A 16,283-nucleotide genomic window follows, 5' to 3' on the forward strand; every position below is an offset into this window, starting at 1 on the left:
ACTGAGACTTTTCATTATCTTAGTATAAAGAATTAGAAATACAGATACTGTAGGTTCAGTCAACTTAGTGTATTTTGCCCTTTATAGTGTGCTGTTCTAGATTATTATGATTACCATCTTTATGATGAGCTTTTTTATAATAATTACCTCATGCAATCCACATTATCTGCTCTAGTTTGTATTAGTTCATTTATAAAAACAAATAAAGTGTCAAACCAGGATTGGAAATCTCTTCTAAGTAAATGACCTGGCTGACATACCCTTTAGCATTTAGAGCAGCGGTCCCCAACCCCTGGGCCTCGGACCAGTACCGGTCCGTGAGTCGTTTGGTACCGGGCCGCGAGAGTTGAGGCTCAGGTGTGAAATGTATGGTTTTCAGGGTTTTTAATCGTTTTCAGCGTTATTTTGTTATCGTTTTTATCGTTTACTCGGTTTTCCTTGGTCTTTTCACGTGTGTTATGAATAAATTTTCTTTTTTCGGTACCGGTACTAGTTTTATTTTGTTGTATTTATCCACGACACCTTAAAGGCCGGTCCATGAAAATGTTGTCGGGCATAAACCGGTCCGTGGCGCAAAAAAGGTTGGGGACCGCTGATTTAGAGCATATCAGTTACATATAAGACACTTGCATACTGTACAGAAACCAAAAAAAGCTTATATATGTTACGACTCATCACTTCCCAGCTTATTTTAACAAAACCAATATAATGTGACTATGAGCCTGCACAGTAGCCATTCGCTTCTCATAGCACAATTACTGAGATTAAAGGTGTTCCAAATAAATCTTTCTCACAGAATAATGGACCACGACAGAGAGGCAGTCAGTGGCCATATTGTATTTTAATCAGAGTTCATGTCATGTAAATCATAGCTCCATTTGGGAAACTATTGTCTGGTCTAATATTCTCACAGTGAAGGCACACAAAGAAGTGGAAAAATATTAAAATGTAGCCGGTGTTCGACCTCAGTATGAGAGCATGCCCCTTCAGTTGGCAAAGGTCTCACCACACTAGTGATATTCCATTGCTGAGGGCAAAGGTGGTTCTCTTCTTCCACTGTAGCTTTGAAAGCTGTTTCCAGATCAAACAACAGCTGCGGGGGGAAAAAGGCAGGAAAAAAGCATCAGTGATCACATAGTAGTGTGAGAGGATTTCCCTTCATGAAAATTCTTCATCATTATTTGATTTAACCAGATTGGTGTTTAACCCCTGAATGCCTAACAGCATGTAAAATGCCCAAATAGTCTCTGAATAAATATGTGGAAGCTACTACAGATCTGATTGAATGTTCTGTTTTTTTAAAAAAAATACACCATAGGTTTACTTTTAGAAGCTGTGAGATATCATTGAGCAAAGTGTATACATCATAATGACAGTTGCTTAGCACTGATGTGGATATTAGACACACTTTGTTTTTGTACTACAGGTATGCATAGGTATTCAATTATACGTGCATTTAAAACAAGATGGCAACAGCCTGACAGCAGAAAGAAGAGCACCATTGTTTGTGTGTTTTGCTAAACAACATGGAAGAAAATCACAAAAATAAGATGACGCGTGTAATCTCTTAACAAAAATAGGGCATGGGACATATAATACAATATATACACCATAAAATACATGCAGTACAAGGTCGCTGAAGCATGAACCGTTGATTTTCTTGCTCTAAGCAGAGAAAGGCATGAGCTACATAAAGTCTGCCTTGTCTGGAACAACCATGCAGCCTGAAATGATTGACAGTGATATGATATAGACATGTCGCAGGTTACTTGTGGTGTAGTATATATGGGTAGCTGTTGTTGGTATCAGTGATTTTCAATTTTATAGTTTGCTCTACAGATAATAGTTGACCCTGATTTTTCAAAAATAAATACGTTTCTTAATGTGTTACAAACCAACATATCTTGTGACTAAGGCAAAAGAAATTTAACAGTAGACCTGGTGTCTTCTTTGGGAATATGTTTCCTAATGTTAAAAAATGTCTTCTTATAGAGTGAAAAGATGTAAAAATTAGAACATTTTCCTTTTTTTGTATTTCTGTCATGGGAACTGCAATACACTGCTGTACCAAAGTTTCTCTTTAGCTCATGACACTCACTGCTGTAAGCACAGTGTTACAGCCTAAGGTGACCTAGATGAGTGCATCTGCATTCATACCAAGTCGGAATAGTCAGAATTGTTTTATATTGGCATGCAATCCTCATTTCTCTGTGAAAATTATACAGAATGTTTAGGCATAATCAATAACTGTAACTTTTGACTGATAATATGTGGGGAAATAAAATTTTTAAGCTTAAGGACTAAGCTAATACCCAACATTTCCACCTTAAAAAAACTAAACAAACAAACAAAAAAGATTAATTACCCATAGAACTTGGGCAGATAGATATCTAACTGGCTAGCTAGCACTATATCGCGCTAGCTAGCTATAAATGTAGCTAGCTATTTATTAAGCTATTTAGCTTTGTGGCTATTTACATAGTTATCATTAAAAAGAGAGAGGGAGGTAACAAAATTGCTCATCTGCAACAATGATGTTTACTAATGTATGATGATCATAAGGAGAGACAGCCAGTGCAGAATTGTATGCTCACCACTTTATTAGCTACACTTGTTCAGCTACTTGTTATTGCAAATATCTAATAATTAAAACACCACCTCCTAATTCCCTTTATGATAACCCCAGTGTATTATTTTTCTGATGGCTTCCTCTAACAGGAAAATGTGTCACAAAGCTAAAATGATCTCAAACTGTTTTCTTCAACATGACCGCAAGTTCACCTCCATAGTCTTCACATCTCAGTACCTAGGTTCAGTCTATCCCAAAAAATAATTAAGGCTGCTCTGAAGGCAAAAGGGGGTCCAGACCGGTATAAGCAAGGTATAACTAATAAACTGTCCATTCTATTAAATGTGAATTGTAATGTTTATGATAGACTTTCAAAGATTTAAAACTAAGGATTAAGTCAAAAAGCAAATGCAAAACACAACTGTCTGATTTGTAGGCAAGCATGGTGTTTCCTCACATTTTGCATCTTAAACCTTTTGCGTTGTATGAAAGACAAGGTGATAGGCTTCAGGCCCAAACATATGAATCAGCAAACCTAAATGCCAAGCAGAAAGCTGTAGTCATCATGGTGAAGAGTGTTGATTCTCAGTGGCATTTGTAGTGCTTTCAGCCCTCTCACACCACAGAGTGCCATTTGATTTAATGAATTTTTCTAAGCAAAATTGCCTAACAAAGCTTTAAAGTTCAAAGCATAACCTGATTGTTCTTTTATTTGTAATTCAAGAGGTACGGTGTCATGGTTATGAAGAGTGTGCATGATATAATAAAAGTCCAAAATCTCATATTTCCCCATTATTTCAGACCATTTAAAGTGCCTGTATTTGGTGCAGACCTCAGAGACGAAATACCTGCACTCAGGCTGTTTTTTTCCCGTCTTTTTGTAAACTTCTTCATTCTGTAACATTTGGTTTCACAGCATGAATGATTTTCCAAATGGACAGGGGGCAATGGTCAGAGTCGGAGAGGGCCAAATCTTTGACAGACCATAAAACAAGCAGTTTGTCGTTTTATGACAGCCAAAACTTACTACATATAAACATATAAACCAAAGTTAACAGCTTTAATTTGTAGATTAGTCATTAAAATAAATAATATGACTAAAGCTAGAGAAACAAACAAACCATAACATCAAGAGTGTACACAGGGCCAGACATCAGTTGTGAAGAAGTAGTTTCATTTATACTAAAAGTATGAAATAGCAGCAGGTCTGCAGCAGCTGTACAGTAAACAAATTTTAAATAAACTCAGTGTTTAATCATTTTGTTCCTGCATTAGCTGTGCCGAAGCGGTGGTCCAGGTGTGTAGCAGTGGGGTAAATTGGCTGCAGTAGCTGATATTTACATGCAAAGGATTTCTATTCTTAACCCACTTCTTCAAGTAACCCAGTTTTTGGTCCTTGCATGTAAAGGACCTTCAAGCGTACTCTTTTCTGTTTTTATTTCTATTCGTGTTGCTGCATTTTAAATAAATATAACTAAAATAATGTGACAGAGACTTGAAAAGAATCCAAGATGTCCAACAGTGTTCCATCAGTGGTGCTGGGATGGTTTGGTTTACAATACAATTGCTTTACAATACAAGAGTATTGCAATTTATCACCCATTGTATTATCATGATACAGCAATTCTGTAGTACAAGACAATGCAAAATGCTTCTCACTTCCTGCTGAGAAGCAAAAAGCAAGAATTATGATCATAAAACACAGTAAAGTGATATTTTATATATAATCTTTTAATTATTTCTTTTAATGACAGATGAAAATAGCTTAGTTGTCTGTGCAGAATGTCTGTTTTTTGTAATGTTCTCTGTATTTGCGATTATTTCACACTTATTTTCACAATTTTGGTTAAGCACATTGCATTTTTAGGGCCTTTATGAGTTTGGATACTGTAAATCTCGCTCTGATCTTGTGTCATAAATCTAAAATCCAGCCACTGACTGGCAAATTAAAAAGTGCAGTAGGTTAACTAAAACTCGTGAGGCCAGGCACAAAACTCGCAATCCTAGTTTCAACATGACAATCCTGCTCCTGGATTAAGCCACCAGTGACATCTAACATTTTGATGCATGACGGCACACAGACGCCGCCGCAGACAGAGATCGTAATCTGTACTGCAGAAACGCTGGGTTATAAAATTTTTAAATGAGCCCCTTCTGAGAAACGGTTACATCAGACTGACAGAAGACAACAGTCACCAATGTAGCAGTCCAAACTAAGCTCGCTCTCTCAAAATGGAGACATTCCTCATATTTCAATTGAAATGTCAATCAAAGTTAGTTGGCTATCCACTTGGGATCACCCGCAATTTCTTCTCCTCCGAGACATTTGCTGGCAGCAGCCGTGATCACATACTGTAGCTCTTGCCAGATGATGGAATGACTACGTGAGCCACGCGCCTTGGGTATCCCGCTCTGTACTCTGTCAAAGAGAAGCCTCAAGTCACTGCTTAGTAGCAGAAGATGCATTACATTGCAGTGACTTTCGAAATAGTCCCCAAGGTGCTTCACCATCGCTTTGACTGACAGACCAGCATGGGAAACTTGTGCTGTCCCATAATTCACCAGATGCTCTGTGCTGTCTCTGGTTTCCTCTTCATGGATTCCTCTTCATTCATACATCCCAAGATGCACAGAGTTGTGTCACTTACCCTGCATTCCGTTTTTCTTTAGGAAATTCATTATTCATAGTGTATTTTTTTTTCTAATTTTAAACACATTGGAGACTACAAATAATCACAACTCCTGCTTCTGTATATTTTGAAGTGAAGACGAAAGAGAAAAGGGCAGTATACAGTTACCTCCTGATATTACACAGAGGACTGAAGACCCTGTATGACCCTGCTAGACTGTTTCCGTGAATTCCAAAAATAGCCAAAATGTCATATTCAATACTTTGAATGATTTCTTCCTGTATGGCTCGAGTCTCACATTTTTTAAACATGCCAGATTAAAACACATGCTCTCCTGTCTTAAACAATTCTCAGGAACATCATCGTTGTGAATAGATGCACTTCTCTGGGCATAAAATTTACTATGTGCAAAACCCATTACAGTTCAAAAATATGTAATTCTATCTTGAAGCAGTGGGAGTAACATAATGAGACAAGAAAACAATAAGGGCACTCACACACTCATTATGGGTTAGTTATATTAACCCTTTGCTATGCTTGCATTACATTTAATTATGCTCGGCAGATGGTGCTCTGCAGGGGAAACACAGTAGTCGTTGTTGGGAGTCTGAGCCCAGAATTTTAAAGTAGCTTGATAGCAGCATTGCACAGGAAATTGTATCTGTGTATAATTACTCATACTGTGCAGCTACAATGGCATATTTGTGCAGCATCTGTAGTAATTTGGATGCTGCACTGGTCTGTTATGGTGAAGAGAAAACTAAGTTGAAATAATGGCCAAAAGTATAAAACTAGGCTTCCTATGAAGGGTGTCTGAGTTTAGTATTAGAGATATGATGAGGAGCTCTTTCAAGGATGCCCAACTGGGAAGATTCCCATGCAGTCCCCGGATACACTATAGAGAGTGGCTTGGGAATGGCTTGGTATTCCTCCTGAACAGCTGGAAGTGTTGGCAGGGGATATGGGGGCTTGGGTAGCTCTACTGCTTCCACAGGCTCGACTCAGATAAGCCATGGATGGATGGATGGATGGATGGATGCTTATACTGTACATTTAAGCATTAGATGTACTTCTGATGTTTATAGGTGATTAAATTTCACTGCTAATGAAAGTCAGATCATGTCCATTAATTGGTTCCATACTTTTGAGCATTTGGTTAATTTGTGATCTTTTTTAATTTGTCAATTTTTTTACTTAATAAAACCCAGTCATGCATGGAGTGAATGTTAATTTGTTCAGCAGAAAACTATCTAATGGACCAGACCCAGGCCAAGCACTAGAGGAATACCTCTGGCAGGCAGAACACTACAGGCTCCTAGGCTGCCTTCAAATGTACAACAAAACATCCATGCTGATCTGCTTAGCCATGCTGGCCCTCAACCCCCTAATGAACAAGGGCAAAAGAGCTCTTGGGCTTAGCCTCTCCCTCTTACCCTAACTTAACAAGATGTCCCCCCACTCGCTCGCTTTCTCCCACACAGACAGACACAGAGACATATGCACGGTGGCACACACAGGCACACACCTCCCAAACCCCAAACCACTAACCCTCAGACCAATCTGTCTGTGGCACTAAAGTATTATTAGACTTACACACTCTCAAAGGGGAAACAGTGAGTGCTGAGAGCTGGAAGATGAGATATGCTACAGGGCTTACTAGTTCCATTAAAATGGCATTCACTGGGGCCTTTGTTATCATCGGTCCTGACGTTTTCAGGATGTAGTGGGGTTTGCTGATCCATGACCATCTCATCTATCTTTCAGGATTTGAAGGAAGTTGGTGTGAAATTGACACCAATGAGTGCAGTTCAAACCCATGCCAAAACCAGGGTGACTGTGTGGACCGGGTCAACAGTTACAGGTAAAAAGTGTTATCCGCAAACCAGCTTTTCATTTCTTAGTGGGTGAGAAAATGTCAGGAGTTTTAGTGATGAAATCTTTTTTTTTTTTGTATGGGTTTCAGACCAATATGCTTCTTCTTAGCTTGAAATTTATTTAACAGCTAGTATTATTATGGTTGTAGTTAGATGAAACAAAACATGTTTGTCGTTACTGTTTTTATCATATGCTACTGTGCATGTTCTTTAATTTAGTTAAACCAGTCTTTGTCGCTGTAGAGTGTGAGCAATCAAACTAAATGTGATCAATATCAATAAATTCCTATAGATTTTCTCACTCTGTGCACGTGCTTGTGAGAAACATCTTCTATTTTCCATCAGAGACAAAATATCAATATTAATGATTTTTCTTTTCCAGCTGTGTTTGTAAGGTGGGATTTTCTGGCCTTCTCTGTGAGGAAGATATCAATGAGTGTGCCTCTAGCCCTTGCAAGAATGCTGGCACATGTCAAGATCTTGTGAACAAGTAAGCATATATGCAATTTTTTCCCCCCTATTACTTGCATCGTAACCTTTTTTCATAGCGTGTTTAAATTTCTTGCGTATAAAGGCCAGGCAGAATTAATTGCTTGATTTTGTTTTGAAAGTTGAATGATCAATAACCATTCTCCAAAGAAAAAAAAAGTAGTACTATAAGGTTTTGGCATTCCTCCTTAGAGTATTGCAGTTTATACAACGAGCTTGTCATCCTTGACACACATAAGCTGCTATTCTAAAGACGAAGAGCAAATTCAGCAGGACCACATCATGTATCTAGATTGGGCTTTACTCCACCGGTGCTTTTCTCTGCTGTGCTTAATGGGAGCCTCGGGGCTTCCAGGCTTAGTCGGACAGATGGGTTGAGAAGTCCCAGGGCCAATTTGAGTCCTAAATGGTTTGTCTCCAGTTTGTCTTCCGTCATGATTTCATTCCCATGTGACCTGGCCCTGCTCAGAGCACTCTTCTGATTGCATAGTCCTGGGAGTTCACATCAGGTGTGTTTTAACCTCACTGCCCGCCACACACCTCTGAATCCATCTCCCTGACCCAGCAAGCCATGCAAATTCATCTATACTGCGATAAAGAATCAGACTATGCAGCACTGCGAGAGTGCAACGAGGAAAGGGTTAATTGTTCTAATAAATCAGTCCAAGAGCAGAAGAGGCTTTCAAACAAATGCGCCTTGTGACAATAACTACCAATTAGCATATTTCATAAATTTGATGTGATGTAACTTGTTTACCCATGAATGATGTTTACAGCAGCACTTAGGTGAATAATTGTACGTTGCCTCTTTACCTCGTCTCCTGCGAGATCTATGGTTAGGCCCAGCGACAGCTTCAGAGAGGGATTTCAATTGAGTAAACCACATCATCGGACAGATTAAGCCTTCCCTTTAGTAAGAAGTCATGAAGCATAATTTAAATTAAGTTGCACACTGGGAAACTTAATTGCCAGTTGTTAATTGTTCTGCAAAATGCTGCCGGTCAGTTGAGAAAATCACTCCAGTGCAGTTTATCTCAGTGGGTTTGGAACACACGCACGCAACTGCTGTGGGAGCGTGTGCGCATGTTTGGCTGAGGAAAAACAATTCGGATGATTTTTAAAGTTAGAAGAAATTAACATAAGTGGGCTATGATTGTGTGACACATCGTTTATTAATTTCTTCTTTAGGTTCCACTGCATCTGTCCCCCTGGTTATTTTGGAACGCTGTGTGACCTGGATGTGAATGAGTGTGAAGTTTCACCTTGCCTACATGAGGGCATCTGTATCAACACGCCCGGGGGTTTCAAGTGTGTCTGTCGCCCTGGATACTCAGGTAGCTCTTTCGCCCTAAGGCGACATTAAGATCAATATAAGACTCTAAAAAGCTTATCATGCCCGCTTGTGGCTGCACGCTATTGAAGCAAGTCTGACACAGAGCTGGCTTAGTGTAAAAAATGCTTCACAATGCTTGCTTTTAATTAGCCTGCCTCGCTGTGCAAGATACAGTGCCTGCTTTTTAGTAGAGCTAACAAGAGATAAATTCATGTCACCTGTTTTATCTGATAAAAACGTCTCAGTGTCTGTTAGCTGCATTTATTTAATTTCATCAGCCTCTTCAGTCTCAGAACGCTAGTGTTGTTTTACTTCAATCCATTTGTCTTATTTTCCACCCAGACGGATATCGAGCTATTTTAGCGCGCGCGCGTGTGCGCACTTGTGTGCACTTGTGTGTGCGCTATCCAAAGCCGATTCCTGTCAGATACTGGGAAGATTAATTTCATTTGTCTTCCACACTGTATCATCAATTTATCCTTCCCCAGTTGAGAGAGGGGGGAAAATCTCTGAGGTATTGCTACTCTGGAGAGCAGAACCTGACACGCATGGCCCAATTCCCACAGAAGCAGCTTTTATTATTAGACCTACGCACAGCATAGTACAAGCCATTACTTTTTCTGTTGCTCTAAGCTCATCTGAGGAAACAGGGTCCCCCAAGAGAGCAAGTGGCCAGAGGATACAGTGTGGATTGGCTCAAACCAACTAGAACTCATACAAAATATTTGCTCTAGTAACATGTGTAACAGCAAAGCAACTTTTGTCAAAACGCACAAAAAAAAAGAAAAAAAATGGGTCTACGATGCTGCTGTAGTTGTGCTGTGTGTTCTTTTTATTCTCGCCTTAAAGTAAGTTTGCTGTCTGAGGGTGATTCATCATGCGGTGTTTTTGCAGCCTGATTGGAATGAATTGAAATGTTATTCTCCTTTGATGGCATGATGTGTCATCGCTGCAACACTGTAATTCATTGTGTCACTTGATGGTATTAACATATTATTTGCTTTAGCCATCAGGGAAGAAAGGGGATATTTTTTGCATATCAAATGCCAAAAGTCATTTTGATAGTAACAGTTGAAGCCCCTCACTAATAAATGAGTCTGGTGCTATATCAGGTCACTTTTGCTGATGTCATTAAGCTGTAATGACACTTTATTCCCACCTCAATCAGTACCTATGTGGAATTTTCTTCAGTGCATATGTCTTTTGTAGTGAACGGGGTCTTTCTATAGTTTTGTGAGCCTTTTTACAGCTCTCATAAAAACACATGGTAAAGATCATGGAGATCAAATCTTTGCTTCTTCACGTAAACGTATTCCTCACACCTTAATAATTTAAACTTTCACTGGATCGATAAGACCTGTTATTAAGCTTAATTTGTATATACAGTGTTATTTTCTGTCTGTATATATTGTATTAGCAAACATGCTGTCCTTTAATGTAAGTTAGTCTTGGCATCTGGCTGGATCTTTGCTGTCACATCATTATTTAGGGCATTTGGCTTAAAGGTCTCTGAATCCCAGTAATGTATCACTTAACTGTGTACAGGTGCTGTGTTCTTTATGGTCAAAGGTCATTACAGTGACATGATTAATTGGTAATCTTGTTTATATAAATCACAGTTTCTCCACGCTCTTTGTCACCTTCCCTTTTCTCTTCTTCACCCATCATTAGTGAGCATGTTCCCTTGAGTGATGGTACAGTGCAATCAGCACTTTATTACACTTTCCTCAGTCAGCACATTGCTAGATGATGATATTCTGGCCCTTGCGATGTTGTTTGCCGTTAAGGCTTCAGTAAGTTCTAGCTCTTGCTGGCTGGACTTGCTCCACAAAATGTTGTTGTTGCTGCTGGTAGTGTTTACTTATTAATGACACAGCATGCAATATTGTGCAAACATTTCCAATGACTTTATCAATGGAAGGGTATCAGTTATAAACCAATTATCTCTAACTGAATTCTTCAGATGTAGAAGTACTAGAAACTGTGTCATGTGAGCAATCAGTGTATGTTTTTCTATTTATTTCTCATAATTAAAAAAACAAACAAAAAACAAATACATTTAATGCCTTAAATTGATTTTAATGAACCCTCAATATTAGCACAACATATGTATAGTCATATATAATCACATTGTGAGCAGTTTTTTTTTCTGTGCAAACTAACAGCCACAAACAAACAGTAAATGCTTTATAGTCCCCATTAAGGTTCTCAGCTTTATTTTTATTTGGTTTAAACAATTTTTTAAACCCTGCTCTGTTCTGCAAGGAATGTGTCCCTGTGCATAATTACTTTTGTTTAGCCCGTATGTTTACATAATTTGAACATTAAAGTTAGGTATTGTTAGTTTGTGGGTGGCAAAGTAGTGCAGTAATTAGCACTGCCACCTCATAGCAAGAAGGTTCTGAGTTTGAACCTGACGCTCAGCTGATAGCTGATGTCTGCATAAAGTGCTGTATGTGCCTGTGAGTGTGTGTTCAGTTAATTGGTGAATCTAAAATTAGCTGTTTGTGTCACTGAAAAACATGTGTGAACACAAGTTGTGACACAAAGTTTATTCTTGCATTTTATTGAAATGATATATCTAGCAATAATCATTGGTGTGATCATCACTTTTAATGATAGCATGAAACGGAAGTGTCTAGGACGTGGAATTTTTCACGTTTTTTACATTTTCACACTCAGACTTTTGTATTTCAGAAACTTAAATTTCAGCTTTGATCTTTTATTTTATGTTGTTTTGTATCTTCGCAGCCATAAACTGTGAATTTCCTTGCTGCTGTATAGCTTTCCTTTTGGCTAAAAGAAACAACTCATCTCTTTGGCACAAGAAATGAATCGTTTTACATTCAGTGACGAGACAAAATGATAGATTTTGTGTACAGAAAAGGCGGTTTATTTATTCTCTTTCATGAATAAACACAGGAGGCAAAGTAGTTTCTTGCTCCTGTTGTCACTTTGTTTGTTTACTTTTGGCTCGGTTTGCAAATGAAAAGCCAACCAAATGATTAATGATGGGTCAGTAGTCATTTTTCATCTCTTGATTACTGGAGGTCCCGAAGAGATTTTAGGGTTATTAAATAATCTTTTTCAACCACTTTAGTAAAAAAAAATAACATCACGAAATCCCTCCTTGTAGAATTATACCAAACACATTACTTTATTTTTAATTCCTCTGCATAAAAAGTCACTTACGTGCATCTCTGCAAAGCAGTACCTGCTGTAATTTAGACTCATATGAACATCATCAGTGTGTCTTCCCAACTTGCATTCTGATTTGTTGGCAGGAGGGAGACTAATTTTGTCAGTTTGTGTTATCTGGTGTTTCCTTCCCGGCTTGAACTCTCTCTCCTCCTCTTCACGACTTCTGTGATCCGAATACTATTTTTGTGCTGCCTTTTATAAATAATGAATATTATCAACAGTCTCACTAAAGCTGAATATTCAGCCTTATCTTAAATGTGTCTGATTGCACAGTTTGCGTGGGGGTTTTTGCCCTTGTAGACACTGGGTACTGCAGTCTCAGCATGATCAGCGTTTAAAGTATAAGACACACTTTTCCATTAGTTCAGTGCTGCAGTTCAGTGAACCCTCTCAGGGGCTCACTACCCAAATTATATTGCACTTGGCTTTAGTAGTCTGTAGCCAGCCAAAACCCTTTGATTTTATTTGGAATTTTTTTGTGGCTGTTACAAAAACAAGAAAATGCGTTAAAAAATAACAGTTTTGGGGTTTCATGGTGGCTTCTCCAAGAAAAAACTGTAAAGTTTTCACTACAACTACTGAAGAAATACTATAGTCATGTTTAAAAACAGGTAGCGACATGCCTTCAAGTCTGGTGTAGATGGAAGCAGCTGTTTGAGAACTTTACATATCTTTAAATTGTCAGTTTGTATTTGTTTTATTTTTGTATTTTAAAGTTCCCTTTCTTCATAAGTGATTTTATTTTATTCGTTTATTGAAATTTTAGTCACCATACTTATTGTTACAGAAATAAAACTTGTATATTTATATTTTAATGGAGTCTTCTGAAAATGGAAAATATGGGGAATATTAGGTGTCTGGCCTGGTACAAGCCATTCAGTCCCTGTATAACCATAGTGGGAGCTTGGTGCTCATAATAAGTTGGGTTAGTTTCTGGTGGGTGCTGGACTATGCTAGGGACACCTTTTGTTATGGATTCTGTCACTGATATCTAGGTGTAGCTACATGGTGAAGGGTCAGAGATGATGCATTGGATAAGTTCACAGTGTGAAGCATCTGGAGTGACAATCAGCACCTGAAAGTCTGGCCCATAGTTCTCAGCCAGAAGAGGGTGGAGTACCCATTCTGGGTCTGGTAGGCGTTACAGTACTATCCCAGGTGGAGGAGTTTAAGTACAGTATGTTGAGGTCTTGCTCACGATTGAGGGGAGAGTGGAGCATGAGATTGACAGATGGACTGGGACAATATCTGCAGTGATGCAGATGCTGTACTGATCTGTTGTGGTGAAGAGAGAGCTGAGCTAAAAGTGAAGCTATTGATTTACCAGTCAGTACATAGGTCACAGATCCAAGCAGCGGAAATAAGTTTCCTTCGAAGGGTGGCTAGGCTTTCCCTTAGATATAGGGTGAGGAGCTCGTACATTCGAGAGGGGCCGAGCAGAACCACTGCTCCTCCACATCGAAAGAAACCAGTTGAAGTGGTTTAAGCAGCTGACTAGGATACCTCAGGGACGCCTTCTCGGTGTTTGGGGCATGTCGTACCAGGAGGAGGCTCCAGGGCAGATCCAGGACTAGCTTTAGAGATTATATCTCTTTACACCTCAATGTTCCCTCAGATAAGCTGGAGGAGGAGTGTGCTGCCCCTGCGACCCAAATCCAGATAAGCGGCAAGGTCAAAATGACCTGCTGAAGTTTAATGCAAGCAACACAATGGCGAAAAATTTGTTTAAGTAACTTTGAATGTGGTATGGTTGTTGATGTGTGTCAGACAGGTTTGTTTGAGTATTTCATAAAGTGCTGATCTACTGGAATTTTCCCACTGAACTATTTTTAGGATTTACAGAGAATAGTCCAAAAATATGAAGCTAACCCATGAGTTGCAGTGCTATGAGTGAAGAATGTTATCTTGATGTCAGAATTGAGCGCAGGATGGCCTTGAGATGATGATGATGCAACCGTGTGATGCTATCATGTCAATATGGCTCAAAATCTGTGACGAAAGTTTCCAACACCTTGTTGAATCTCCGTAAGGCAGTTTTGAAGACAGAAAGAGTGACCCGACCTTTTACTACCATTGTGTACCTAATAAAGTGGCCAGTGAGTTTAAATAAGTGTTGAGATTAAGGTTACTATGAAAAGTGGTCTTTTCTGCTTATGTGCTGTGTTTATGTGTCAACCTCAAAAGTGATTTAAGTAGAAATTAAAGAAATTCTTCAATTTGAAACTAGCGATCGACACTTCACTGTTTAATTTCATTTTTTTCCAAAGATGCTGAAGATTCTTTATCTGTTTATCAGGAAAAGAATAATAAAGTAGTTGTTTCAGCTCTTGTTTTGAACTTTAGTTATTTAACAATCGAATACCTAAATCTTTACTTTCACAAAGTACAATCGGACCGTGTCTTTATTGTCAGTTATGTGTTGTTTTCCTTCTTGTTTTAGATCTGCAGTTATATTTTTTCATTTTTACACACTCCATATAGCAAACAGTTTTATTAGTCCCATAAGCCCTATCATCTAAAATCCAATATCCCCTCAGAGTTCAAATGATATTTTATCGAACGTAGAGGTTTAAAACTTAAACAACTTCAGCAAATAGCCATATTTCTGCTCCGTGCTTTGAGCCAGTGCTATTAATGCACGGTCACGAAGAAGTTAAAACCACTTTGAGTTGAGTGTTTCAGAGCAAGCATTACAACTTTCAAGTTGCATATTAAAGAATAATATGGAAGCAAGACATAACATCATTAAAAAGGAAAAAAAAAAACAGAAATCCTTATGCAATGGTAAACAGCAAACCCATGTTTACCATTCCTGCCAGCCTGTGATCACAGTGCATCAAAGTTTACCAAACAGATCAGAGAGAAAAAACATGCTGGTGAGGCAGCTTTATCTGGACAGTAAGATCACACTGCTAGGAAATAGTTTTGCATCTTCAAGGCTTTAGTCCATTAACTGCAAATTTCCTTATGCTACTTAACTTTTCCATAAGTTTGTTGACAGATTTTGCAGAAATTTGAAAATAAATTATTACTGGTCAAAGAAGAAATTACTCATCAACTCAGACAATCGTTTTCACAGCACTCTATTCTCTAAAGCTTTTTGTCTGACCAGCCAACTAAAGCTTAAGGCAATATGTCTTGACAGATCATAATTACCACAAGTATTTGATACTTTGACATGAAGTGTTCTGCCATTATTCTTGTAAATGCTCATCAAAAAACAAAGGTGAGGAGAGTTTTTGCATATATGTCATCTATACTATATGATGTATCTGGAAATAACTTAAAACAGGTTTAGTTTGACAGGTTAAAAATATACGTCCGTTGTGGTAACCATAGTCAGTAAGGGATGCATAGCTTGAAAAGACAATATAATGCAGCGGTTGCCATTAAAGTATAAAGATGGCGGTTTTTAGTTTGAAATGACAAACAGTGAGCTGTTCCTGACAAGTTTTTGTATATATCGTAGATAAACTCTCTGTCTGCCATAGAAGCACATGGCAAACAGCAGAGGATTTGATATATTACATGAGTACTTGACAAAATCAAACTTACTTTTCCAATTTTAAAAAAGATGCATAATGTGTTTCTGTGTGTGTGTGTGTGTGTGTGTGTGTGTGTGACTGTGGGAGTACTGAAGAACTAAAAATAAGTTTTTCTAATAAAACAATTCTGACTAACATATATTTCATTTCTTAGGGCCACGTTGTGAAGTTGACGTCGATGAGTGTGTTTCAAACCCATGCCAGAATAGTGGAAAATGTATTGATGCGCCTAATCGATACAACTGCTTGTGTGCGGGTGGCTTCACAGGGCTCCGCTGTGAGGCCAACATTGATGAATGCATGTCAACGCCTTGCCTTCATGGGAGGTACATATTTTCTCTCCATCATTTAAAACAGAAACACAGCAAATTGTGCAGCAGTAGCATGGAATTATTTTTAATTACGCCCCTTGCCAGCGCAGTGAGTGGAGACATATGTCGCATGTTGTAAAGAGCTAATGTAATGCACTTACAGGTTGTCTCAGTGGTGTCTAAATTATAGTCATTAATTCTTTTGAAGGTGAATTACTAATTCATTAGAAAGATTACATCCGTCTCTAAGGGTTCTGTATGGACTATACTGCAAAAGACTTCCACAAATAAATGCTTTTTAGTTCACTTTGCACGCTAGTATAATTTTGAT

At 38.5% G+C, this 16,283-nt stretch overlaps 1 protein-coding gene across 1 annotated transcript in view; it reads left to right on the plus strand.

Annotated features, from left to right (window-relative positions):
- Positions 1–16,283, plus strand: part of eys (EGF-like photoreceptor maintenance factor) — a 159,481-nt gene that overhangs the window by 61,081 nt on the left and 82,117 nt on the right. Inside the window, exons 26-29 of the mRNA XM_084948199.1 lie at positions 6,964–7,060; positions 7,456–7,563; positions 8,751–8,896; positions 15,796–15,967. Of these exons, the coding sequence (XP_084804325.1) occupies positions 6,964–7,060; positions 7,456–7,563; positions 8,751–8,896; positions 15,796–15,967 (523 nt within the window). The remainder of the gene's footprint in view (positions 1–6,963; positions 7,061–7,455; positions 7,564–8,750; positions 8,897–15,795; positions 15,968–16,283) is intronic.

This window comes from Perissodus microlepis, chromosome 13 (assembly GCF_051167445.1).
Source record: "Perissodus microlepis isolate ML-2025 ecotype Zambia chromosome 13, ASM5116744v1, whole genome shotgun sequence".
Lineage (NCBI taxonomy): Eukaryota > Metazoa > Chordata > Actinopteri > Cichliformes > Cichlidae > Perissodus > Perissodus microlepis.